The sequence below is a fragment of the Lodderomyces beijingensis genome (genome assembly GCF_963989305.1).
Source record: "Lodderomyces beijingensis strain CBS 14171 genome assembly, chromosome: 6".
NCBI classification, from domain to species: Eukaryota; Fungi; Ascomycota; class Pichiomycetes; order Serinales; family Debaryomycetaceae; genus Lodderomyces; species Lodderomyces beijingensis.
The window spans coordinates 465,792-490,264 of record NC_089975.1 but is presented as its reverse complement, the minus strand read 5'-3'; the positions used below and the strand labels follow the sequence as shown (position 1 = coordinate 490,264).

The 24,473-nt window shown below is 46.9% G+C and overlaps 9 protein-coding genes across 9 annotated transcripts; 4 read left to right on the top strand and 5 right to left on the bottom strand. All coding sequences in view use genetic code 12, as the record gives it.

Annotated features, from left to right (window-relative positions):
* Positions 1–191: 191 nt before the first annotated feature.
* On the bottom strand, positions 192–1,538 carry LODBEIA_P49370 (uncharacterized protein; the record flags this gene model as incomplete). The annotated part of the gene is made up of 1 exon (XM_066975213.1): positions 192–1,538. The coding sequence occupies one exon, from the start codon at positions 1,536–1,538 to the stop codon at positions 192–194; it is 1,347 nt and encodes a 448-aa protein (XP_066831875.1).
* Positions 1,539–1,888: 350 nt separating this feature from the next.
* Positions 1,889–3,919, bottom strand: LODBEIA_P49360 (uncharacterized protein; the record flags this gene model as incomplete). Its single annotated transcript, XM_066975212.1, has 1 exon — positions 1,889–3,919. One exon carries the CDS (start codon positions 3,917–3,919, stop codon positions 1,889–1,891), a length of 2,031 nt encoding a protein of 676 aa, XP_066831874.1.
* Positions 3,920–4,859: 940 nt separating this feature from the next.
* Positions 4,860–6,812, top strand: LODBEIA_P49350 (uncharacterized protein; the record flags this gene model as incomplete). Its single annotated transcript, XM_066975211.1, has 1 exon — positions 4,860–6,812. One exon carries the CDS (start codon positions 4,860–4,862, stop codon positions 6,810–6,812), a length of 1,953 nt encoding a protein of 650 aa, XP_066831873.1.
* Positions 6,813–7,023: 211 nt separating this feature from the next.
* LODBEIA_P49340 (uncharacterized protein) lies at positions 7,024–8,580 on the top strand (the record flags this gene model as incomplete). The annotated part of the gene is made up of 1 exon (XM_066975210.1): positions 7,024–8,580. One exon carries the CDS (start codon positions 7,024–7,026, stop codon positions 8,578–8,580), a length of 1,557 nt encoding a protein of 518 aa, XP_066831872.1.
* Positions 8,581–8,747: 167 nt separating this feature from the next.
* Positions 8,748–9,800, top strand: LODBEIA_P49330 (uncharacterized protein; the record flags this gene model as incomplete). The annotated part of the gene is made up of 1 exon (XM_066975209.1): positions 8,748–9,800. One exon carries the CDS (start codon positions 8,748–8,750, stop codon positions 9,798–9,800), a length of 1,053 nt encoding a protein of 350 aa, XP_066831871.1.
* Positions 9,801–9,848: 48 nt separating this feature from the next.
* On the bottom strand, positions 9,849–10,349 carry LODBEIA_P49320 (uncharacterized protein; the record flags this gene model as incomplete). Its single annotated transcript, XM_066975208.1, has 1 exon — positions 9,849–10,349. One exon carries the CDS (start codon positions 10,347–10,349, stop codon positions 9,849–9,851), a length of 501 nt encoding a protein of 166 aa, XP_066831870.1.
* Positions 10,350–10,660: 311 nt separating this feature from the next.
* On the bottom strand, positions 10,661–12,346 carry LODBEIA_P49310 (uncharacterized protein; the record flags this gene model as incomplete). Its single annotated transcript, XM_066975207.1, has 1 exon — positions 10,661–12,346. One exon carries the CDS (start codon positions 12,344–12,346, stop codon positions 10,661–10,663), a length of 1,686 nt encoding a protein of 561 aa, XP_066831869.1.
* A 703-nt stretch (positions 12,347–13,049) lies between these two features.
* On the bottom strand, positions 13,050–16,139 carry LODBEIA_P49300 (uncharacterized protein; the record flags this gene model as incomplete). The annotated part of the gene is made up of 1 exon (XM_066975206.1): positions 13,050–16,139. The coding sequence occupies one exon, from the start codon at positions 16,137–16,139 to the stop codon at positions 13,050–13,052; it is 3,090 nt and encodes a 1,029-aa protein (XP_066831868.1).
* Positions 16,140–18,247: 2,108 nt separating this feature from the next.
* Positions 18,248–21,628, top strand: LODBEIA_P49290 (uncharacterized protein; the record flags this gene model as incomplete). Its single annotated transcript, XM_066975204.1, has 1 exon — positions 18,248–21,628. One exon carries the CDS (start codon positions 18,248–18,250, stop codon positions 21,626–21,628), a length of 3,381 nt encoding a protein of 1,126 aa, XP_066831867.1.
* Between the last annotated feature and the right edge of the window lie 2,845 nt (positions 21,629–24,473).

Here is a 24,473-nt window from a genome sequence, read left to right as displayed (position 1 = left end):
GAGGTTTCTTTTGGTGAAGTCGGGCGGAGATGATGGGGTGGCGTTGATCCAGATGAGACGGTCAGATTCCTCTTTAGCCTCAACGTCAGATCTCCCATATTACTTTATAGGGGCCAACAGAGATGCCACTCTTTGTCAGTGTGTCTAAATGAATATATTTATGTATAAAAAAGAGCGTCCTCCCCACAGGTTCAGTTCACTACAAGGAGGAGGAGATAGCTAAGGACACTGCCCACGGCCAACCCCACGCTCAAAAAGACCGCAGTGAAGCCTCCTGCCGCTTCTTTCTCGTCGTCGGTGTCGCAGAAATCACCAACCACCATGAAGGATGAAGTGCACAACTGGCCGTTGGACACGCCAAAGAGAAGCTGGAGCAAGATGTACCACAAGTCGGAGTTAATAAGGGGGTCCGCCTTGCCTGGGTGGATGTTGCACGTCATAAACAACGGGATGAAAACGAGCCTTGCAATGGAGTACACAAGCAAGGTGCGCGGGTTGGTGATCAACATGCGCAAGCGTGGATATCCACACAATATGCGCCCCAACAAGTCGCCCACGTTCCAAATGAGGTAGATGCTTGGGATGAAAACCCGAGACAAGACCTTCAGCTTTGCGTTGGTTGACTGCACCACCGATGCAAACACGGGAAAACTAAGCGTGATGCTAAAGGTGAGAAAAATCGTCATTGCAATGTACTTGAGCTTTGACCATAGCACCGCAAACGGCACAAATTTCTTCTGCGTCTCCAACTCCTCTTCCGGCGACTCCTCGTGTTGACTCACCATTGCCTCCGCGAGCCCCAGGTAAGAAGCCTCTTTTTTGTCTCTGCTGATGAAAAACAAGGCAAGCGCAAGGATGCACACGATGCTCGAAGTTAAAAAGTACCAGAAAATGCCGAAATCGGGCTTGATCTCGTGAACTTCCATCGCCTGCTCCCCGGCAAGAATCACGGAAATAATCAACGCGATGGAAGGTAAAACCCCCGCGACAGCTTGGCCCACCATGACCGAGTTGGCGTAGATGCTTCCCAACACATTGACAATCGCCATAGTGCCATTCTGGGCGAGACACGTAGCCAAAGCCGACATAAACACCATCGTCATCAATATCGCGAAAAAAACCGTGTCGCCCATGTGCAAAAAGAGGGGAGCAACACTCGTCAACGCCATGACAACGAAAATAACAATCGTCACGCTCAACCCTGTTTGCACTCGGGACCTGTAGTTGACGCCACTCTGTTTTTGCGAAAGGATGTAGCTGCCCACCGTGGAAGTTATCGTCGAAATGCTCATCATCGTGGGCGAATATATCAGACTCAATGCTGGCGACGCATAGAATCTCGACGAGTAGAACGCCGAGGCTGAAAGAAAACAGTTCCAGGGCCATAATAGCGCCAACCCGACAAATAGAAACGTGATGTACTTAATGTCGAACGTTACAAAATACGGCTTCCGTGTGGTGGGTTGTTCTTCTTCTTCTTCTTCTTGTTCCCCGTGTGTTGGCTTGTGGCCATCTTGGCCATTGTGTGAGGTGTCCATGGTTGGGTTGTATTGCGTGCCTCGGTGGTTTTGCGGCGCAACTGCTTGCAGAATTGGCTCCAGCTATGGCTATGGCAACGAAAATGACTGTGAGTGGGCGTAGGTGTAGGTGTAGGGTCTAATAGGTTGTGGAGGTGATATTCACTCGTCTTCGTCGTATTTCTTGATGGAGGGAAGATAAGGCGCACGCGCGGCTCTCCAGAATGAAAAAATATTGGAGCCGTTATCTCCCATAACTCGTCGATGCCAAAAGCTACAAGAAGTCGGACCAATTTATATTAGCTCGCTAGATTTGGTTCGACTAGTGGCTGTTTAGATTATAATGTGCTCTCTCTATATTTCTATTGTCGTTATACTGGCTTGCTATCTTTCGCTCGCGGCCTATCGTCCTCCAACTCATTGATGCTCTGCAATTCCTGTCTTTCAGACTCAACAATTGTCGCCAACGACTCTTCAATCTTGTAGTATACCCTCAACATTAGGTAGTTTGGCTCTTTCAAAGGTAGTCGCAAGGGGCTATACTGTCCGAGCCAAAAACCTCCGTAGTCTTCCATTTCAACATCATCGGGGACTTTCTTCAACTCCAACGTCTTGTATGCTGTGTTCCATTCCTGAAAAGTATATTTTTTGTCGGGGCTCTGGATGCCGTCGGATATTAGCGGTTTGAGTCTCTCTAGGTACCCCAAAAGCTGTTCATGAGAACTTTTCTGGCGAACTAGTCGTCGTCTAATCTTGTTGACGCCAACCAGAGTCGAGTTGGCCGTTTCCAGAGTTGAATCGTAGCTCAACCGGTGGATTCCGTGGCTAGCGGCTTCGTCTTCAGCCTCATCGTCACCTTCGAGCTTGAGAAGATCTTCTTCAACTCTAGACAACCCATTCATCCCCACCTGGTTTTCGTTCTCCTCCTCCTTCGCCTGGCGATTGAGCAACTTGTTCAACTCGCCGTTTGCATCAATCGGAATCATGAAATTGGTGAAAATGGCACTAAAGCTGTTGATCCCGGAGTATAGCGAATCACCGACACTCGATATCAATATCGTCATCATGGGCACCGCCGTAATGGCCCAGCTGACAAAGAAACATCGGCCAAGCCTGGTCAGAGGAGCAAAGTCCCCGTACCCTATTGTCAATAGACAAAGCGAGCAGAAATAAAAGGCATTGTAGCACGACCAGTGCTCAACGTAGTGGAATATTAGCCCTCCTATAAGCCAAAACAGGATAAACACTAGTATCGTCAAGATCAGCGAAAAGGTGTTGTGCTTCTTATGCACGTGATGGCGAATACGGCGCATCTTCTGGTAGGAGTCATCGGGCGACAACCGGCGGTTTTCCCTTTTGAGTTCGCAAAGACATTTGATTCGCGCAACTTCTGTTGCATCCCAGATGATCGCCGGCGACGCCGAGGCAAGGATGACCGAGCGCAAAGTTGCGATAATTAGCCCCATGATCAACACACCTCCCAAGGAAAAAACAAGAGCCATGGCCTTGGCAGCTGCCGTCTCGGGCAAGATGTCTCCAAGCCCCACCGTCAAGAAGCTGACTATGCAATAGTACAAGGACAGCCCGTAGGTCAAGTCCTTGATCAAATGGCTCATGGATACTGCGCCAGCCACGGCCCACATGGCAAACAATATCGTGTAAAACATCAACGTCCTTTGCTTTTGGTCCAAATTGAATGTCGCGGGGTATTTTTTCAACTTGTAGCCGGCAAAGTTGACCAAAAGAATGATCATGCACAGAAAGTAGTAGCCAGCGGTGAAGCAGGCAAAGTAGAAACCCTCCGATAGAGCCAAGCTCAGCAGCGTCCCCATCTCCCTGTACCTGGTTATCAACATCGCTGCCACCAAAAGCATCGACGCACAAAACCAGCAGCAGATGGAGATGCACTGGGTAATCAAGTACTTCACCGATCTTGAAAAGTTCATCAACAACGAAATGTTGCCGAGAACACCCAACGCCAACGATAGTCCGTTCAAAACCATCACGTGCCGCGGGTCGGGCAACAACTCTCCAGTTACCTTGTCCTGTCTCCAATGCTGGATGAGGGCTACGATGCTGATCATATTTGCCAACGGGCCAAGACACGCTGCAATCAAGGGGAAATACGAAGAAATGATGAACCAGGTGACAAAGTGCCGCTCGCCCGGCCTCACGTTGAGGTTCAACACTACCATGGGCACGTCCAAGCTGGACAGCACCATGAATCTCTTGCTCACCAGCGTGGCCTTGGTATCCACTAGCAACGGCGAAAGCAACTCCTCGTGGCTCTCGTCGAGCTTCGGTATAATGGGATGAGTAGGCTGGAGAACCGTTCTTGCCCGCTTCAACATCGTGGTGGCCCTCCTCAACAAGCTCGGGGTTTGACCTGGGGCTTCTGACATCTAATCTGGTTTATCTTATGGTGGTGAAAAATTACTAATGTGTGAGAAAGTGCCTTGGCCATCTGCTTGTGCACTCCCTGTTTGTGGCTCTCTGCTTAATCTATCAGCCAGTTGTGGTATCCTAGATATATATCAATTACCGGACGGGGACATGGTCAATAACTTTACCGCAAGAATGACAATTTCAGAGAGGAAACTAGTTGATAGAACAAGTTGTGCTTTTTTTGGCCTCTTTTTTTTCTCTTTTCGACGAAGTAGAACAGTATTCAGACGCTGAAGATCTCGATAAACGATCCGGGGAAACGATTAAAGCACCAGCTGTGTCTATGCTTGTTGGAGAAGACTTGGTCAGACAAGAAGATCAACCACATGGGGGGGGGGGGGGGGGGGGTTCCTCATCATCCGTTTCCGTGTTGATTGGTAGCGCGGGTGCACGTGACCCACACCAACCAAGCCTCATCTCAAAGACTCAAGGACCACTTTCACGCTCTTGATTGCTTCAGAGTTTACTCTTCATTGCTTCTGGCTCATGATGCTTGTGCTTGGTTCAAAAGCGGGTTATAGGAAACGTGTATGGCCGTGATTTGTCTGTTTTGCAGCACTTTGGTCCGTCCTTTGTGCATAGCCTCTGCCTCGCGCCCTTTCGTCACTTGTAGATTCACAGCACGGACGGCCTTGCGGTGGCCGGTAAACTTGCAAGATCTGCAGTCACATTCCTCTCTGCTGCCGTTATCACCGCCGGGTTGTGCTTTGACAGTGACAGTAACATCCTGTTTTTGTTGACTGCGTGTTTCTTGACTGTCTGTTGTGGCATTCGTAGCATCCACACGAGCAAAAAGTGTGCTGTCGCAGTGGTGGATAAATATTGCGAAGTTCACCAACTCTTCTTCTTCTTCTCGAGTTATTCACATTTGCCATTCCAGAACTCAAATTTTCTCCAATGGCTGATCAATTAAAGACCATCGGGGCAGCGGCGTTCCGCGGATCCAAGAGCTTGTCGAAGAAAGGGTATTCGTACTACAAGGACAGAACTGGTGAACCAAGCAAGAGTCATGATGGTCCCGAACCAACAGAGACCGCTGAGTACAGGTTTAAACCGCTCCCCAGCAAGGACAAGCTTCAGTCGTTTCCAGAGCCACCGAAACGCAACGTCCAGACTCATCAGATCCTGAAACCGGGAGAAGCGTCAAAGTATGCCCCGCCGTCTCAGCAAAGTGTTCCGCAGCCTCAACAGCCTCAACAGCAAGCATATCAGCCGCAATATCAGAATCAACCTGTTGAGTCGGTGCCTGCCGTGGGTAACGCCCCTCCTCCTGCCTTGCCAACTCGGAAACCTTTGTCGAATCAACCAACAACAATGCCTCCGACTAGCCAGGGTGGTCTGTTTCCAGAACCTCATGTCAACGCCCCTCCACCTTATGATAGTGGAGTCTCCTCCACCGCCTCCGCAACGTATGATTATGGAGCAGCAGTGGATGCAAATCACCATTCACAAACAGCCGCGATACCTCACCTCCCCCCAAGAAGGCCGACCGCCGCTACGCCTGCTTCGCAAACGAACCCATCTCCAAGCCAGGGTGCGATACCCAATCTTCCTCCAAGAAGGCTGCACCCTGGCACACCTTCTACTGAGACGACTATTCAACAACCAAATCTTCCTGCAAGGAGGCCAACTGTGCAGCCCGCGCAGGCTGATCCCCCACCACCTCACATTTCAAGCGTGAACTCTTCCTACTCCTACTCCTCCCCCTCCGCTGCCACCTCCTCCTCATCGCTCGGTATCCCGATTGCAAAACCAGCTCCTCCCAAACCGGCAAAGAGACCAGATGTAGAGAGAAACTCTCTGGCAAACTCCCAGATTAGCGAGTTGGAGAGCATTTTCAAAAAGAAATTCAACACCAGTCCATCAGAAGCTCCGCAGGGGAAAAAGAAGCCGCCGCCGCCCGTGGTCAAGGCTAAGCCGGCAGCTTTAGTTGCTAGTGCAGGAACATTTCACAATACGAACCAAAACCAGCCAGCACAAAGTCCAGCTTCATCACAGCCAGCCGCTATACCCTCAAGAACCAATTTGGAGGAGGCTGGACCGGCACAAAGCCAGGGTCCCAAGCCAGCCTATAGTCGGTCAAGGGCTCCCTTGCCGCCAGCATCGCGGCCAGGGCCACCTCAACTTGACCTTGACTTGGGGTCAGGGTGGTTTTCCAGCCAAGGGCCGTTGCAGCTACCCCCTTCCCTACAGGGACTCAACTATCAGACATCCACATCCATATCTTCTTCGCTCAACAACACCAGAATTTTGACGCTCAGATTGCAAGATCTCTCGATTTTGTCCTACAAGTTTGAATGGCACACAAACAGGCCACAAGATGCGCGGGTGTCGATAGAGAAGTACGTTGAAAGCCCCCTCCAGGTTCCAGTCACAAAAGAGTATCTAGTTGCTCAAAACCAGAAGTTCGGGGAATACGTCGCGTCCTGGTGCGAGCATAACCAGGGGAAGCAGGTTGGCAGCGGAGAGTGCTGGGATTTGGCAAAATTCGCTTTGGAAAAAGGTTGCGGAAAACACGCGTTTGTTTCTCAGTATTACATTCATGGATATCCAATCTACAAGCTCGGCAACGGGAACGCTAGTGCTCCTTTAGATGACGTGAGACGTGGTGATATTTTACAGTTTAGGGAGTGCAAGTTTGTCTCTCCTAATGGGGTCACTCAAACAGTCGGCATGCCCGACCACACAAGCGTCGTTGTCGATAGCTATAACGGCACGTTGACGGTTCTTGAGCAAAACGTGAATGGGGTCAGAAAAGTTGTGCAAGGACTGTACGTGTTGGCGAGTTTGAAAAGCGGCCAAGTTACGGTATTCAGAGCCATGCCTGCTGAGTGGGCTGGTGATTTGTAAGTGTTCAACTTCTTGGTTTATAGACTTGTGACTTGAAGAATAGATATGGATGATGATTTCACTGCTCTATGTTTGGGGGGAGGTTCCTATGTTGGTTTCCTATTTTGGCGTGTGTGCGGCTTGAATATGACCTCATCGAAGACTGGTGATGAGTGGAGGGGGGGGATTTCTCAACTTGACCTCTGGACCGTGATTTCATCTCAGGGAACACATGCCTTCGGAAGAAAAAGTGGCTCCCGTCCTTTCCACGTATCAGGATGACTCTAGTTTTTCATACAGCAAAGTCCAATCCACTAGAAAAGAGAGGAGGCATCTAGATTTGCAAGACGCTGATGATCTTGAAGAAGTGGCAGCCAGAATACGCCAATACTACTCGCTCGACCAGTTGGTGGAAAAGCTCCAAGAGACAAATGACGACGGTTTGATGAAATACAAGCGCATAACCTTGCAGTTCCCCGACAGTTTGATATGCGACTCGGCCACGGTTGTTCATCATCTTCAAAAGAAGCTAAACCCAGCGGGAGCAAATAATCACACTCAAAAGATATGGATCCTTGCGGACACGTCGTATTCGGAGTGTTGCATTGATGAAGTGGCTGCCGAGCACGTGAACAGCGACCTCGTTGTTCATTTTGGAGAAGCCTGTTTGAACGAGGTTGCAAAATTGGAGGCAATATACGTCTTGGGGAAGCCCAAGGTAGACGTGGATCGCGTGGTTGAGGAGCTCAAGGGGAAATTTGGGGTAGAGGAGAAGGTGGTTTTGATGGCTGATGCCCCACACACCTATATACTCGGCGAGCTAAAGAGCCGTCTCCCCGAGTATGAAAACCTCACTGTCGCCGACTTGACCTCCAGCTCCAAGATTATCGATTACCAGCAGACCCCCAGCATTCACACTCATTTCAACCGCGCCCTTTCCATCAAGGACACCACGCAGGCCCAGTTATTCCACATCACCGTGCCGCATCCGCCGCGTTTGTTGCAGCTCACCACCTCGTTTGCGTCCGTCACCTTGTTCGACCCCGCGTCCAATTGCATTTCCAATGGACCTTTTCCAAACTTGATGAGACGATATCGGTACGTCTACAAGGCAAAAAGCGCGGGCACAATTGGAATTCTTGTAAACACGCTATCGCTATCCAACACCAAACTCCTCATAAACACGATCAAAGAAGCGATCAAAGCCGCCGGTAAGAAGCACTACACGTTTGTAGTGGGGAAGCCCAATGTTGCAAAATTGGCAAATTTCGAAAGCATCGATGTCTGGTGCATCCTTGGCTGTGACCATCTGGGGATAATCTTGGATGAAGTAAATGAATTCTTCAAGCCAATCGTCACCCCGTTTGAGCTCTTACTCGGCTTGAGCGACGAAGTCACTTGGACGGGCAAATGGGTCACTGACTACAACAGCGTCATTGCCGAGTATGAGAATGCCACTCACGAGAGCAATGACTCCAACAGAAGCTCCGACGACGAGCCAGAGTTTGACCCTGTCACTGGTAAATACGTGAGCACATCTAGGCCGTTGAGGCAAGTGGACCACCTCGCAATCAAGAACGATGAAACTCCGCAAAATAGTGAGCTTGTGCAGCGGTTTTCCAATACCGTGTCGATACGAAACACGGTCAGCACTTCTGCTATCCATTTGCAGAACAGACACTGGACCGGACTAGGAAGCGACTACTACAAAGACGACACCGAGGAGGGCGCTGCTGTTGAAGAAGGCAGGGCAGGCATCGCTAGAGGATACGGTGAAAAAACCAACTAGCCTCGAGAGGTGGCTTCACATGGCTCACACCAGCAGACCTATTGATTATACGAGACCAAATAGAGCCAAAAAAAAAAAAATATGCTTGTAGCCTCTCCGTACATTCACCTCTTTTTCTGAGCCAGATTTGCTAGTCACCGAGCCATTATCAACAGTTATATGTGGATATGTCCTCCAGGCAGTCCGTGGGAGGCAACAGCAGCTCTTGGTTAAAAGCGTTGCTCGTCGTTGACGTTATTGCGCTTGTTGCGTTTTTACTATCGTATGCAGAAATCCACCCACATGTGCTCAGTGCTAACACCTTTAGTTTCAGGCTCCTCAGCTTCCCCGCCTACTACCTACTTGCTATCTCGATAGCCTCTTCGATCGTCATGTTTGTGGGCTACTTGGTGTCGTATAACTTTCCAAATGGAGAATGGGAGAAACTCGGGCTGTCTGACGTCGCGTTGGTGACGGGAGGATCCAACGGTCTCGGGTTGGAAATAACAAAAGCCCTCATGGAGAAGCAGGCCACGGTTTACGTGCTAGACCGAGTCGCTCCTCCTTCAAAGTTGCTAGCGGGGCCCAACTTGTATTATCTTCCCTGTGATTTGGGCAATGAGGAGGATATTAGTGACACCGTGGACAATTTGCTCCGCGAGTTGCGCAGCGCTAACCGGTTCATTTCCGTGCTCGTCAACAATGCTGGAATCAGAGACAATAAGGCGATGATCAACTTGGACTTTTCCCGAGTCAAGCTGATTTTCAACGTCAACACCTTGCTGCAGGTGTTGATTCTACAAAAGGTCATCTCTAACCACTTGCAGCACAACGAGATGGGCCAATTATCCCTCGTTACCGTCTCGTCCATTCTAGGCGTGTTTGCGCCTAGGAACTTGTCGATATACTCGGCGTCGAAAGCGGCCCAGATCATGTTTCACGAGTCGCTCCAGCAAGAACTCAAGGAGTACCCCAAAATCAGACTTTTGTTGGTGACTCCGGGACAAATGGATACCGAGTTGTTCAAAGACGTTACACCGACAAAGCAACTCGTCGCGCCTGTTGTAAGCCACGTGAAGCTAGCCGGAATAATTGTCGAAAGAGTAAATAAGGGGTACATGGGCTGTCTCGCCAAGCCCATCTACGCCAGTTTCCTACCGGGCGTGAGAACAGCTCCCATGTTCATACAGGACTTTTGCCGCTGGATTAGCGAAATGGACGATAAAATAAAAGAGACCTAACAAAAGAGACCCTATAATTTCTTCACTTCTTCATTCTTTTTTCTTTATTTACTGGTTTTTTTTGCTAATCTCTTCCGATAGCTCCTTGGTGAATTCATCCCTGATGAAATATCCCACTGCGTCGAAAAACTTGTTGAATGGTATGGAAGTGGAGTGTTTCCTGCCATTCAAATCAACACTGAGGTAGTACACAGGCTCATATTTCTTTGTCTCCGTCGCCAACGTGAGCTTGTTGCCCTTGGAATCGTAGCCCACATACTTGACGTTTTTGTATCGGTAATTTATCGCCAATATGGCTGCATTGAGCACAGAATAGACAACGCAGCAGACAACGGTGATACTGTAGATATCTTTGAACTGGAATTTCTTGTCGGCAACGAATAATAGTCCCGCTATCAAGACACTGACTAACCCCAAGCCCAACTTCAAATCGATCAACTTGAACGATTCTTCGTATCCCAATTGTGTCAACACGGAGCCGAGGTGCTCGTCGGTTGTTTTCTGCAAGTCCTTCACCGAGTTGAGGTTTGATTTCTTCAATTGCGACATGGTTGAGCGGGGGGGAGTTTCACCGGATTATGATGAGTTCGTGTGGGTGTCTGTGTCTATGTCTGTGGGTATGAAAACTGGTGACGTGGAGAACCGTTTTTTTTTTACGTTTCAACTGCTGACGCGTGTGCGGCTCATGTTCGATACTGAGATCAACATCTTCACCATCTTCAGCAGCAACAGCATCAAGACAAGCAAAGAGAAGAGAGTAATAGAAAAATGGAAGAGAAGAGAGTAATAGAAAAAGGGAAGAGAATAGAGGAGAAAAGTAGAACAGAGTACTGCAAAGACTATGCAACTTTTCTTGTTCATTACGTCGACATGAGAACTAGTCGTTTACTCTTCTTTGACCTCTTGGATTCATTCTCGCGAGCTCGCCTGATCAACTCCTCCCCTTCTTCGGACTCCCTGTTGTTGTCGTCCGGACTGGAGGAAGGCTTGCTTTTATTCAGCTTGATTCTGGTCCCCCACACCGTGGTTTGATACTCGCCATCGGAAATCTCTGGATCCGACAACGCGGCTGGCCGGTTGTCGATGATGGAGATTGAGCTCATTTTGCTGGTAAACTCGTGCATGGTGTCATTATCGGAGCTGTCTCCGTTCTCGGTGGCGTAAAACTGCCTCGTGCGGACCTCTTCGTCCCTGAGCGCCCTTTTCCTATTTGCTTCTTCTCTCGAATGCTTCTTATTGGAAAGCTTGCTTCGTCTGAGCAAGTCGTCTTTGAAATGCAGCCACGTTTCGGGCAGGATGAAGTCATTGTCCTGCCAGTTGCATTCGATAAATGCAATCTGCAGACCCACGGGTAAGTGTCCAAGATACTTGTACTTTGACGAAACTGTTTCCTGGCTGAGCTCTTCGTATTTGATGTTCTCAATCTTCACCACTATGCTTGTCGGGAGGGAGTCATAGGTATGGTAATTGTGTTTCAAAAGCTTCATGTCGAACGACGAGAGGACAAAAGTGCAGGTGGTGTTGAAACCAGTTTGGTAGAAATAAAACGTCTTATCCTCCGCGGTGGTCTCGCTGTAGTCTTCCTGAGCTGGTGGATCAAGCACTTTCTTTTCCCAGCGCTCAATTTCCTTATCGATGAAACAAAGCGCGTCACCAACACCGGGTATCTCCCCGTACAACGCCTTTTCTTCCTCGTTATTTTTGATGATGGTCTTTTTTTCATCCTCCAAGAACGACACCACATAGTCGACGTCGGCTTTGACAATGCGAGAATAAGGCACAAAGGCTTCGTCTTTCGTGTTTGGAAAATCGTACGAGTCGTACTGAGCTGCCAAGGTCTGCGGTAGCGACAAAATGTTGCGCAGACTCCGGGCCATCATTGTCAACACCACTTCCTCCTGGACCTTGGGGATCTCAAACTGCTCGTCCATGTTCTTGAATACCACGGGTTTCAATTCCGCTTTCCGGATCACCGAAGAACAAAGCGGGCACTCCTTATATCTCTCCACCACGGCAGCCGACTCCTTCTTTTTCGCCTTTGGAACTTCCTGCTGCATCATGTTCAAAAGACACGTCAAACACATTATATGGCCGCACGATAAGCTCATGGTGGGCGCAACAATGTCGTCGGTCAAGCAGATGGGGCATTGGCTTTTAGGCGCAATGATCGCCGCAATGTCCGGTGCATTGATGGGGATATTCGGATCTGCTTCTTGAATCTTGTACGACTTCAGCGAGTCGACTACAAACCGGAAATTGACATTGATGTATTCCATTGCCGTGAGTTTCTTTGCAGGGCTCGAGGTTCGACGCCGTGTGCTCCTCTTGTTCTTTTGGTGGTTTTGCTGGTACTCCTCTGTTTGCGTGTACGATTTGAACCCGATGAATCTATTCACGTCTATCTCGTCGTCGTTTCGATGGTCGTATCTTCGTGGATAATTGCGCTTCTGCTGGTTTTTGTTGAACATGGCCAGCTTCTGGTAGCTTGAAGGTCCTTTCTTCGATGGCTTGATCGGGTTAAACACATCAGACTTGGAATCGGTCATCGTATGAGCAAAGGCTGTGAAAAAGAACCTGTGTGGGGCGTTGTGTGGGGGGTGTGATGGATGGTGCCAGGAGCGAGGAGTGCCAAAAGTGCAAAAGTGCCTCGAAAGACTCAACGACGTTCAGCTTGAAAGCTCGAGCTGTGAACAAAAGGGACCCCTTTCGTGGTGAAGAAGAAGAAGAAGAAGAAGAAGAAGAAGAAGAAGGGGGAGGGTTATTTCACGTGGGAGAAGTAGGTGGAATTATACCTGACTTTTTGAGGGTTGGGGCTAAGTTTGGATGCCCGATGTCGCGGGAAGTTTATCATTTGTTGCGTGGTCGTATGTCCCACGTGACATCCTGTCACGTGACAGGATGTCACGTGCCTGTTCCGCTGCCTGTTCCTTCTGCCAGCAACTGCAACAGTTGCACCGGGGTTGCGAATGATGGACACATGATACAAGGGTCAAACACATGGATGGCAGGGGTGGCAGGGGATGAAGCAATGCTGTATTCCCTCTAAAGTTTCCGGGGTTTCACATGCCCTACTTTTATTGACAGAACCATAAGTTGCTGGAGTGTTTATATTTGCTTGCCACTGCCATTACTGCCCTTGCTATTACTACTACTACTACTATCAGCAATCTACAAATGCTGTTTATATACATGTATATATATATATGTATGTTTGTGGGGTGGTGAAGTGGTGGGAGTTTTCCACTCCAGTTACATGGAAACAACGTCCATGATCAATTTTTGTTCATCCTCGCTTAAGCTTCCAAATAGCAGCTGGAACCTTTCAGGATCGGATTGCTGCAAATTATACATGAACGTCTTGAAAACTTCGTACACATTCAATTCGTCCAATGCGGTGACTCCTAGAGGATCTTCGTATACCTCGTCTTCCTCATAAAATCCAGCCTCGTTGGCAAACTCAAACTTCTGTGCTTCGGCAGCTTCATCGGCGTCCCACTCTCCTTCCCCTTCCCCTTCCTCCTCCTCCCACTCCTCCTCGTCGTTGTTTCCGTTGCCGTCAACCTCCGCTCCCCCTTCTACAGGAACAGCCGCCGTGCCCGGTTGGTTAAATTCATCGGCTCGGCTTCTCTTGTTGTTTAAATCGTTAACGGCACGCGTCAACTCTGTCAAGGCACCGGGAAGCTTGTGGCCAATCTTTTGTACAAGTTCTTGCTCGGTTGTGGCAGCAGCAACTTTCATGAACCCCAAGATCGAGAGCTTTAAATCATACACTCGGTCGCGTGGTGCATCAAACCACCAAGTGAGAAATGGCTCCAAGTGAGCGGTTCGATGTATCAACGACAATGTGGTTTCAGTGGCGTACACGAGGGCAGCTATGAGCGTGTTGTTGGAGTTGACAGCAAAGGGGCTGGTCATTTTTTTATCCGCGCATTTGGAGTAGTTTCCAAGAACAACTTCCAAGATCTTGGGTATGTATGGTACCGACAGATCGCCCAAGCTGAGAATGAAGCATTGAGCAAATTCGTAAGAGAGATTGAGATCGGCAATCGATCCAAGCTCGTCGTCCTGAGCTGAAACTGCAATTCTCTCAAATATGGCAAACGCCATGTTCCTCAAATTTTCATCCTGAACAAGCATCTGTTTACCGTAGATCATGTAGTTGGTCAAACAGGGCAAAAGCTCCTCGGCGTACATGAGCGCCGTGCCTTCTTCAAATGCTTCGTGTAGAAATCCAAAGTTTTTCCACATAACGGGACTAACGTCTCGCAATAAAAACAATGCATTCTCAATCAACTCGCCCACCTCGCAGTAAAACTCGTCCATTTGGTTTTGAATCACAAACTCAATCACGGGAGAACAGATCTCTTCCAACTTGATACAGACCTCGTGCGAGTTTTCAAATGAGAGCATGACTGTTATCATGGTGTTGAGGAATCCCAAGGCGGCCATCGATTTGTCCCCTTGGTCCTCATAGTTGGCGTCGAGCTCGTCAATATCCGTTTTCGAGGCCTCGTTTATCTCAAAGGTTAGTTTCATGAACTGCAGGACCAATTTACTCATCAAGTCCACTCCAAATGGCTGGAGCTGTTCGGAAAAGTTCTCCACGCATTCCTGCATGATGATGGAGATGGCATCGTTGTCAATCTCATTTGACAATTCTAGCAACTTCGACATGGTGGGGAGAATGATTGTCGACAAGGCCTGTTTGAATTGATCATTGGGGATAAATGCTTGTATTGAAAGCGCGCTGTTGAATTGAACTGGAAGGGAGTTATTGTCTCCGTCAAAATTCTGTAAAATGGCCCGGAAAAGCTGATCGGAAACGGACACATCAAGCGGCACCTCGGCGAATTGTGAGCATACTTCAATAGCCCGTGCTTTAAGAAAGTCGTGACTCGATTTCACATTTGGGATGACTAACTGGGTCAAGAGAGGAGCTATCGTTGCGTTTTTTGGCAAGTTTCCCGAAATGCTGCCGAGTATTCTCAACATGCCATCCTTCTTCTTGGCGATCTCCAACGTTTCCTCTGGCTGCAGCTGCAAATGGGAGAGCTCCTCCTGAATGAAGCTGGAGATAGGGCCCAAGCAGTAGTTGGAGTGTTTGTACAACGAGGTCATGATGAAGCCTATTGCAGCATATTCGGCATTGTCATAGTCGCCGCAGATATCGAAGCATAAGCTGATGTATTCCTGCGGGTCGTCCTCGTAGATTTCCAACGTGTAATCCTTGGGCACCACAGTCGGGTATATGAAATGCTTGACCAATGTCTCGAAATGGGGCTTTATCATTTTCCACGTGGACTTTTCGCTGACGCAGTGGCTCAAAAACTCCAATAGCTGATAGAGTTCACTAAGGCCGATCCATCTTTTCCCGTGGCAATATTCTTCAATGACCTTGAGAAAATGCGTTATATAATGCGGAATGAACTCTTTCAAAAAAAGTTCATGAAAGTCGGGATAAACAATCTTCTTGGTCAAGCTGTTTGTTGACGCGTAGCGGACAAAAATCCTCAAGATGTTGGCAACTGCCCACTTGTAGCATTTCGAGATCTGCAACAAAATCTTTTCCTGCTCTGAAACAGCTGTATTTGAAGCGTATGCCGGCGGGCTCATCTCAATGACTGAAGCATGGAACTCGCCCCATTGTAGAAGCTGGTCCCTTTCTCTAAGCATGGCGGGGATCTCATAAAAAGTAACAAATCTATAAATCTTCAAAATCAATTTCAATATTTCTGCCTTCATTTCGGTGATTTCTTGTCCCTGTTCGTGGTTGCCGACAACGGTTTTGCCCCAGTTCAAGATAAAGGGAAATGCTTGCGATACGATGGGGTCTAGTTGCTTCTCTCTGCTTTTGTTGTCCGACCACTTGAACTTTCTCGTGATCTCGGCTAAACAGAGGACCGCTGTGTATAAATAATCATCCGACTCTTCCAGTCTCTGTAGCAACTGGCCCGTGTTGTCCAACAACTGCAGCCAGTCGTCAAACTCAACCATGATCAATAGTCTCAACACGGGGAGTAGCTGCTGTCTGGTGCCATGGTCGCACACCAAGAACACCGATAGTATCCTCTCCTTGACAACGAGCTTCTCCTCTGCAGCTATCCGGTATGCGCTTTTCGCGTCCTTGATGCTCCAAAATTTGACTACTCTATTCTTGAAGTAGACGGCTGCTGCCTTCTTGATGTGGATGGGGTTTTCCTGCTCCAAGATGTCCAAACAAGCTCCCAAGAACCCCGCTTGAACGGACAATGTTTGCAAGTTCGTTTCCGCTTGTCGTCTCAACTGCTCGTTGATCTGCAATGTGCCTGCAAAGCACTCGAGGATCAAATTCGAGTCCATTTTCCTTTTTTCCTTCTTCTTTGTAGATGCTGCAGTGTTGCAAGTTCTCGCTGTCTTTTTTTTTTTTTTTTTTCTTCAAAAACGAACAAAATATGGAAGGTATGAGTATATCAGGAATGCTTTTGATGATGTACCCACTTGCCTTGAGCTTGTTCTATTTTTTTTCTCCCCCTAGTTGTTTTTTGTTTTTTTTTTTTTGTTCTTTTTTTGTCTATTTTTTTTTGAAATTTCGATCGTTGATGGTGATGATGATGATGATGATGATGATGGTGGTGGTGGTGTTGATGTTGGTTATGGTTATGGTTACGGTGGTGGTGATGGATGAGGACAGTGTATAAGAATTTCCGATGAGATCGCATTTGGTAGCGCTCCTGCTCCCGGTATCCAACGCCGCATCATCAGTTCGAATCCCGGCACCGCCGTTAAATTCAAAAGTAAAAGAACACCAAAACCCCCTCTCGGCATCCCAGTTTCCCCTCTAAAGAAGCCATGTTTCCACAAAGTGTCCAATTCGGCTTTGACGTTCACTTCCAGCAGCTTTAGCAAAGTTGAAAGGGGATCTCGTTTGAAATATTTTCCTTTTTTTGTTTTTTTTGGGGGTTGGTCCGGATTTGGTATCACGCAAGACCCACCACCTCACAAATGGATCTTCCGATGTCTAAGCAAACACAAATAAAAAAGAAAAAGGAGAGAGGATCAAAGAGCGTGCTTTCTTACCCTTGGTCACACAGCTGCTGAGCCTAAACACGCCCTTGCCTTTTTGGCTTTTGAGTATATTTTGATGTTTTAAGCGGTGTCAAACTTTTTCAATTTTTTTGAGTGGTTTTTGTTTCAAAATGGTGCCAAATTATTTCCCACAATTTCCAACATTAAGCAACTAATAACCTTTGCATTGCTTCTTTTTTACGAGGCGAAACAATTTCTGCTTGTGTTTTCCGACTGGAACTCCATGTTTCTTGTGGAAACGTGGATGGGTCCAAAAATCCCGTGTAGAAATCGAATTATCCACTAGTGGCTGTTTTGCAGCCCTCTCTCGCATTTCTTGACTTTCTAGCAGCCGTTTCTGTAGCTAGCCCATACAAGCAATCATGGCAAAATAATATACCCTTTCGTGGTCAAGAGGGGTCTCCACTGCAAACCGTACTTCATACCAGGCGCGCTCTAGCTTTCAAATTGCCAAAATAGCGTGGGAAAACCCAGGACATGGTGATTTTATTTCCATGGATGTTGTCTCATTTAGGCCAAATGACTTCTGCATTGGAAACACCTCCACCACCAAAAAAAAATTATTCCAAGAACCATGAACCCGAGTCTCTTGCTGCAGCCAATCGATATCCAGCTTCACCTTTCTCTTCTTGTATGGCGTTGACGTCGTTTAACGAAGGGGTCCATTGATTTCTGATCCTCGTGAGTGTGAAGAAACTGGATATTATTTTGCAACCCTCTTGTTCTATCTCTTTTTGGGCTTTGACGATAATATAATTTATTACTGAAATCCACCACCACCACCATCACCACATTCATATCCACTGTTATCGCCACCACCACCACCATGGACACTTCACCAAATCGAGTAATTTAATGAAAAAGACCCTTTCTCGCCATGGGGAGATACGAAGTGCCATATTTTTTTTTACTTCAAATGTCAAACTTTAAGGTTTCAAGAGTTTAGACAATCAAGTATTCGTATACTTCTACTGCTGCTACTGCTACTGCTGCTGCTGTCGCTGTTGCTTTATTTTCAAGTTCCAGAGACCCTTTGCTAATTGGAAAAAAAAATGCAAAAAATAACCATCAAAAAAACACCAGTGGGTGTCCCATATTGCCTACAGAAGAACCCATTTTCTTCTTTTTATTGATTTTTTTGGGTTTTTTTTTTAACTTTAACTGGCAACATTGTCGAGCCAGATCATACCGAGGTAAAACTTAACCCAGAGTGCTAGAGTGGATGGTTTTGTCAAACAAGTTGGTGGTCTGCCTCATTGGGATATTTGCTGAATTGGAACAACAGATGAAAGGCATGGATTTTATAAATACTTCACAGCTTTTCCCGGCTTCCCGCCACGGAGATGTTTGCGGTCTAGGGCAAAAACTTCCACCTTTCGAAAATGCGTTTTTCCAGCTGTTTGTCGTTCGTTATCTTTTCATGGGGGGTGGTCGAGGCAACTGTCAAAAAAGTTGAAACAACCACTAGTGTGGTGCAGAGTAACTACTACGATTTCACCGCCAAGTATAACTTGGATCCCAAGGAGCCCGAGTGCTATGGCCAGACTGTTCCATACGACATCTTCCTGAGCGCTGAAATTGTGGCCAAGGGTACCACCAAGAAAGTCGACACCGTCAAGAGAACTATTGCCACAAAGTACTACCCAAAAGCTGACTTTGTGGTGAAAAAAGTCGAAAAAGTCGACGACAAGTACTACAAAATCCACTTCAAATTCAAAACGACATATGATGCTACTAAATTGTTGGCGTTTGCCGGCCAGAGTACCTTTAACGTCTACTGTACATCGCTTGACTCCAAATGGATGGGTCTTCTCTACCTTTACGGTAAGTACACAGATGCCTCGTACAAGAACCCTTTCGACTTTGAAGCATCAGTCACCGTTAAACCAAAGCAGTACGGTGATTACTTGTGTTTGCCAGAAAATTTTGCAATTCAGTACATTCTCACCGTCAAGAATACCGACTGGAAGAATGTTTTTGAGCCCAGCTTCAAGTACACATTGGACAAGGACGTGAGTAAAGTTAACAAGAGGACCATTTTCAAGACCCTGTACCTGTACCCTGAGTTTGATGCTCACAAGACTTCTGATTTAACTATACCAAACTACTGTTGGTTAGCACCCGATTGTGAAAAATACAAGCCTGTTGTGACAACTCTGTCAAAAGAGCCAGTTAAAACCAGCACCACCGAAAAGGAAAAACAGGTTTCCACCACCACCGCAAAACACGAAGTTAAAACTACGACTGAAAAAGAAGTCATAACTACCACTGACAAACACGAGGTTAAAACCACCACTGACAAACATGAGGTCAGCACCACCAGTGACAAACACGACGTGAAGACCACCACTGACAAACATGAGGTCAGCACCACCAGTGACAAACACGAGGTTAAAACCACCACTGACAAACATGAGGTCAGCACCACCAGTGACAAACACGATGTGAAGACAACTACCGAGACTACTAAGGAAAAAGAAGTCACCTCCGAAAAGGAGAAGGAAGTGAAAACTACAAGTACCTCAATAAAACCAGAACCAACCCCGGAACCCGAGGTTGTGGTTGAAGAAGAAGAGGAGGAGTGCACTACCACTGAGGAGCCCACCACATACATTCCAGAGCCTACCCCAGAACCAACACCAGAACCCGAAGTTGTGGTTGAAGAAGAGGAGGAGGAGTGCACTACCACTGAGGAGCCCACCACATACATTCCAGAGCCTACCCCAGAGCCAACCCCTGAACCCGAGGTTGTGGTTGAAGAAGAAGAGGAGGAATGCACTACCACTGAGGAGCCCACCACATACATTCCAGAGCCAACCCCAGAGCCAACCCCGGAACCCGAAGTTGTGGTTGAAGAAGAAGAGGAGGAGTACACTACCACTGAGGAGCCCACCACGTACATTCCAGAGCCTACCCCAGAGCCAACCCCTGAACCCGAGGTTGTGGTTGAAGACGAGGAGGAGGAGTGCACTACCACTGAGGAGCCCACCACATACATTCCAGAGCCAACCCCAGAGCCAACCCCTGAACCCGAGGTTGTCGTTGAAGAAGAGGAGGAGGAGTGCACTACCACTGAGGAGCCCACCACATACATTCCAGAGCCTACCCCAGAACCAACCCCTGAACCCGAGGTTGTGGTTGAAGAAGAGGAGGAGGAGTGCACTACCACTGAGGAGCCCACCACATACATTCCAGAGCCTACCCCAGAACCAACACCAGAACCCGAGGTTGTGGTTGAAGAAGAAGAGGAGGAGTACACTACCACTGAGGAGCCCACCACGTACATTCCAGAGCCAACCCCAGAAACCTCAACAAAGGAGAGAGAAGTTAAGACTACCTCCGAAAAGAAGAAGGAAGTCAAGACTACAAGCACTGAACTGAAACCAGAGCCAACACCAGAGCCAACCCCTGAACCCGAGGTTGTGGTTGAAGAAGAGGAGGAGGAGTGCACTACCACTGAGGAGCCCACCACGTACATTCCAGAGCCAACCCCAGAAACCTCAACAAAGGAGAGAGAAGTTAAGACTACCTCCGAAAAGAAGAAGGAAGTCAAGACTACAAGCACTGAACTGAAACCAGAGCCAACACCAGAGCCAACCCCAGAGCCAACACCGGAACCCGAGGTTGTGGTTGAAGAAGAAGAGGAGGAGTACACTACCACTGAGGAGCCCACCACGTACATTCCAGAGCCTACCCCAGAACCAACCCCTGAACCCGAGGTTGTGGTTGAAGAAGAGGAGGAGGAGTGCACTACCACTGAGGAGCCCACCACATACATTCCAGAGCCAACCCCAGAGCCAACCCCTGAACCCGAGGTTGTGGTTGAGGAAGTGGAGGAGGAGTGCACTACCACTGAGGAGCCCACCACGTACATTCCAGAGCCAACCCCAGAGCCAACACCAGAACCCGAAGTTGTGGTTGAAGAAGAGGAGGAGGAGGAGTACACTACCACTGAGGAGCCCACCACATACATTCCAGAGCCTACCCCAGAGCCATCACCAGAACCCGAAGTTTTAGTTGAAGAAGAAGAAGAAAAAGAGGGCGAAAAAGAAGAGGAAGTCACAAAAACATCAACGGTTTGGTCAACTTCCGTAGGAATACCACCTTACACCATCTACTCACCTGAACCTTCTACTTCACAGGCTTCCATCTCATCATATGAAAAACCAGTTGTGACCGAGGAAACTGTCATTGAAGCTGTTACAAAGAAGATCGAGTCCTCAACAATAGTCAAAACCTCCACCATCGAGGAATTTGTTGAAAAATCCACCACAGAAATTAAGTCCAAAGAAGTTGTCACCACAATTACTGTTGACGAAAACCTCACAATCACCACCACTATCCACCCCGAGGCCAAGACGACAACTATTGTTGAAAAACCAAAGACTACCCTTTACTTTGAGGAGAGTGAGTTTGACGACGAAGACGACATCGAGGAAGTTTGTGAGGATTTAGTGGATGAAGTTCTTTCATTAGGAGCTACTACACAGACATTGACCGAGGGAGACTCAACTACCACTGTTACTGAGGTCATCACGTATTATAGTACTTTGAAGACCTCAACTACCGCTGCCCCAGTAGTTGCAAAAGAAACTAGTGAACTTCCCACTGAGTTTCCAACATCGTATGTTGCAGAAGCTAGCGGGTCTGTCTCTGCAGAAGCAAGTCCAGTTGCGCCTGCCTCTGCCGATGTTTATGAAGGAGCCGCCACCAGAAACAGCGTTACCGGCGCTGTTTTTATGTTGGCACTCTTCTTGATGTAAAAGGAGATTATGGACCGTGAAGTCTTTTTTTTTTTATTCATTTTTATTTTTTTCACCTAGAAAATCACTTGATAGATTGTTCACAGGGGAGTTTGCGTTTGCAATTTGTTTATTCTGTTCTTTTTTTTTTTTTTGTCATTCTTAATATAGGTTGAAGCTTTTTCACAATTCAAAAAAGGAAAAGACATTTGGTCCCAGCTATTGAGCCAGAAGGACTTTCTATCTTAAGTGTTTCACCCCCCCTCTTCTCCTCCCCTGCGTCTATTAAAGGTTAGTTTTGTTTTTTCAAATTGTGTCTTTGTAAGTTAGGAAATCTTTTGTTTCAGTAGAGCACTAACTTTTGGCGGGTTTTCATTACTGTTTTTTTATTTTTTCCCTTTACCCCCACTTCCGAGTAGTTGAGATCAAGGAGAGGAGCTGGCATCTGTGGGTCGTCTGCTTTATAACCTTTTTTGCAGCCTTGGTAAGCGTTGTTAAGACAACTACTTTTTTGCGTTTAATTATTGCGCTTTTTGTAAATTAAGCGACATGCAGATATGCTTAAACTAAAACGTTGACTAAACTTGTGGCTAGTGCGCCTCTTAAGGGGCGACAAAGGTCTAAACTGTAGAATAAAGTGATTGGTTTTAATTTATTCTATTACGCTGACAGAGCAAGAGCATGTAAGAGCTCAAAGGTGCCATTTAAGGTTAGGACTTTAACAATTTCAACGTATAGCATCCTCAGAATTTTTTTCTTTTTCATGATTAAGTGGGCCTTGAAAAATTGGTTTCCCTTTATTATGGGATATAGCCATGGATTTAATACTCGTGTTTACCATTCAAATCAAGCAGCTTGATCTCAATTTATGCGAGGATACAAAGTATTATCAAGAAAAATTTGAAAACCAGCGCAACTGGTTGTGCCAAACTTTTTCTTGTCTTTTTTTTCTTTTTTCTTTTTATGTCTGAAAACCCGAGAGTTTCAAAGATTGCCTTGACACATGAAGTGGCTTTTTTTCCTATTTGCACAAGATAGTTCCACCTGAATACTATAAAATTTTTCATGCTTCAAGAGAACCCTTCTTCCTTTTTACCTTCAATCACATTTGACGTGCAAATGTTTGTGAATGACAACTACTAGTAGTCTGTTGTTCTTGTACTCTGTTCGAGACGAGCCAAAGATGGGAGTAATATGCTTACCTGCAAAGAGGAGCTCTTCTGGTTGAGAGTTGCGGCGCAGAAACGTACATGGTAGGGCGGACCCCGGACCCCGAAAGACAACCCGCTACTCATGTTGGAGTTTATAAATAGAGTTGTCTGGAGTACCAAGCATGTTTCGAAAATAAAGACAAAAAAAAAGAAAGAAAAGAACAAAGAGAAAAAAAAAAAAGTTCACCAGCGTGACAGATGCATCCTTGACCTTGTGTCTCATAAAGTTGCGTCAAATGGCTTCTATATGCCAGCTTATGCCGTAGATAGAATGACTGGCAGTACATGCATAACTTCAAATAGTCCTCAATGGCATGCCACTAAGCTCAAGAATTTTTCACAAATTCAGTTTGACTTCTTTTTTTTTTTGTTCTTTGGGTCATATATTTCAAAACACACAAAAGAGGATCGATGGTCTAGAGTAATGCAGACTGCTTCACCAATAACTCGGAAGCAAAGGTAGGTCGACCTTCATCGAAAGTCAAAGTGAGTCCGTATTAGTCAACAGGCCAAAGTTCAGCTGTTTGATTAGGAGAGCCCAGTTCACTGAGTTCAACAATCAATAGAATGTCTGATTCAATAGAACCAAAGAACAAATTGCAACTGGGAACCAAGAAAAAGAAATTCTTCCCTTCACTCGAGCCCTCCAAGCAGTGAGATATTTTCTTTTCCACCCCAACCCTTCTTTTGCTCCCCCTCACCGGTATCCGGAAAAAGTACATTGCCAAGGTTGACCTAGGCATCGTTCGATAACCGCATGGATCAGGTGAGACAACCGAAGATAAAAATTCGGCCCACTCTACGGGGTTATTTTATATTTTGTGAAACACAAATATTATTCTCTTCAATAAAGAAGCACTCCCGTGGACTTCGTATATTCGAGGGATCTTGTAGTCACAATTAGTAAAGAGAAAGATCTCGCGGGGACTTTGTGGAAAAACTTCGCAGGATCTTGCAGCGAAGATCTCTCCAATCGTTGACTAACTTCAGCAAGTGGGATAGTTCTTCTTTTGGGTGTCAAAAAAAAAAAAAACAAAAAAAGAGGAAAAAGAGTGTAGAATAAGCAAAAGAGAAGCCTCAACCGAGGTATATCTTTTCAAGACCACTCGTTGGATGGTGGGATTTATTATTTTGTTACCACACTAGTGGCTAAGTCTAGCAGTGATTCCCCAGAGAGCTACACTACGCAAGTGTATTTACTAGCGTTTGTATATAGTAAAACTACCATGGAAACTTTAAGACCAGTTTAAAGAGGGGGTTGTGATTCCAAAACTTTGTCAAAAGCCGTGTGAATCAAAAAAGAAAAACTCCTAGTGGGGGGATGTTTTCCTCTACTGGGGTCTCTGATAACCAGAGGCAGATGTATCACCACAAAAGTTTAAGCGTGATCCGTGCAATTGCATTCGTTGTGTGTAGTGTTTCAGGTTAGACTGTTTTTTTTGGCGGCTTTCTTTCTTTCGTCCCCAAGTTTCTAGAAAATGAGCTTTTGGAGTGAAAACTGCTGTCGCTGGGGGAAAGAGTCTACTTAAAGAGGTCGGATCTCCACTAGGTGCATGGGGAAAATAGCGGCCGTTTATTCTGTTCCCAATTTGGAGCCTTTGTTTTCACGGATACATGGCCACGTTATACTTGCAATGTAGTAGAATTTATTATCT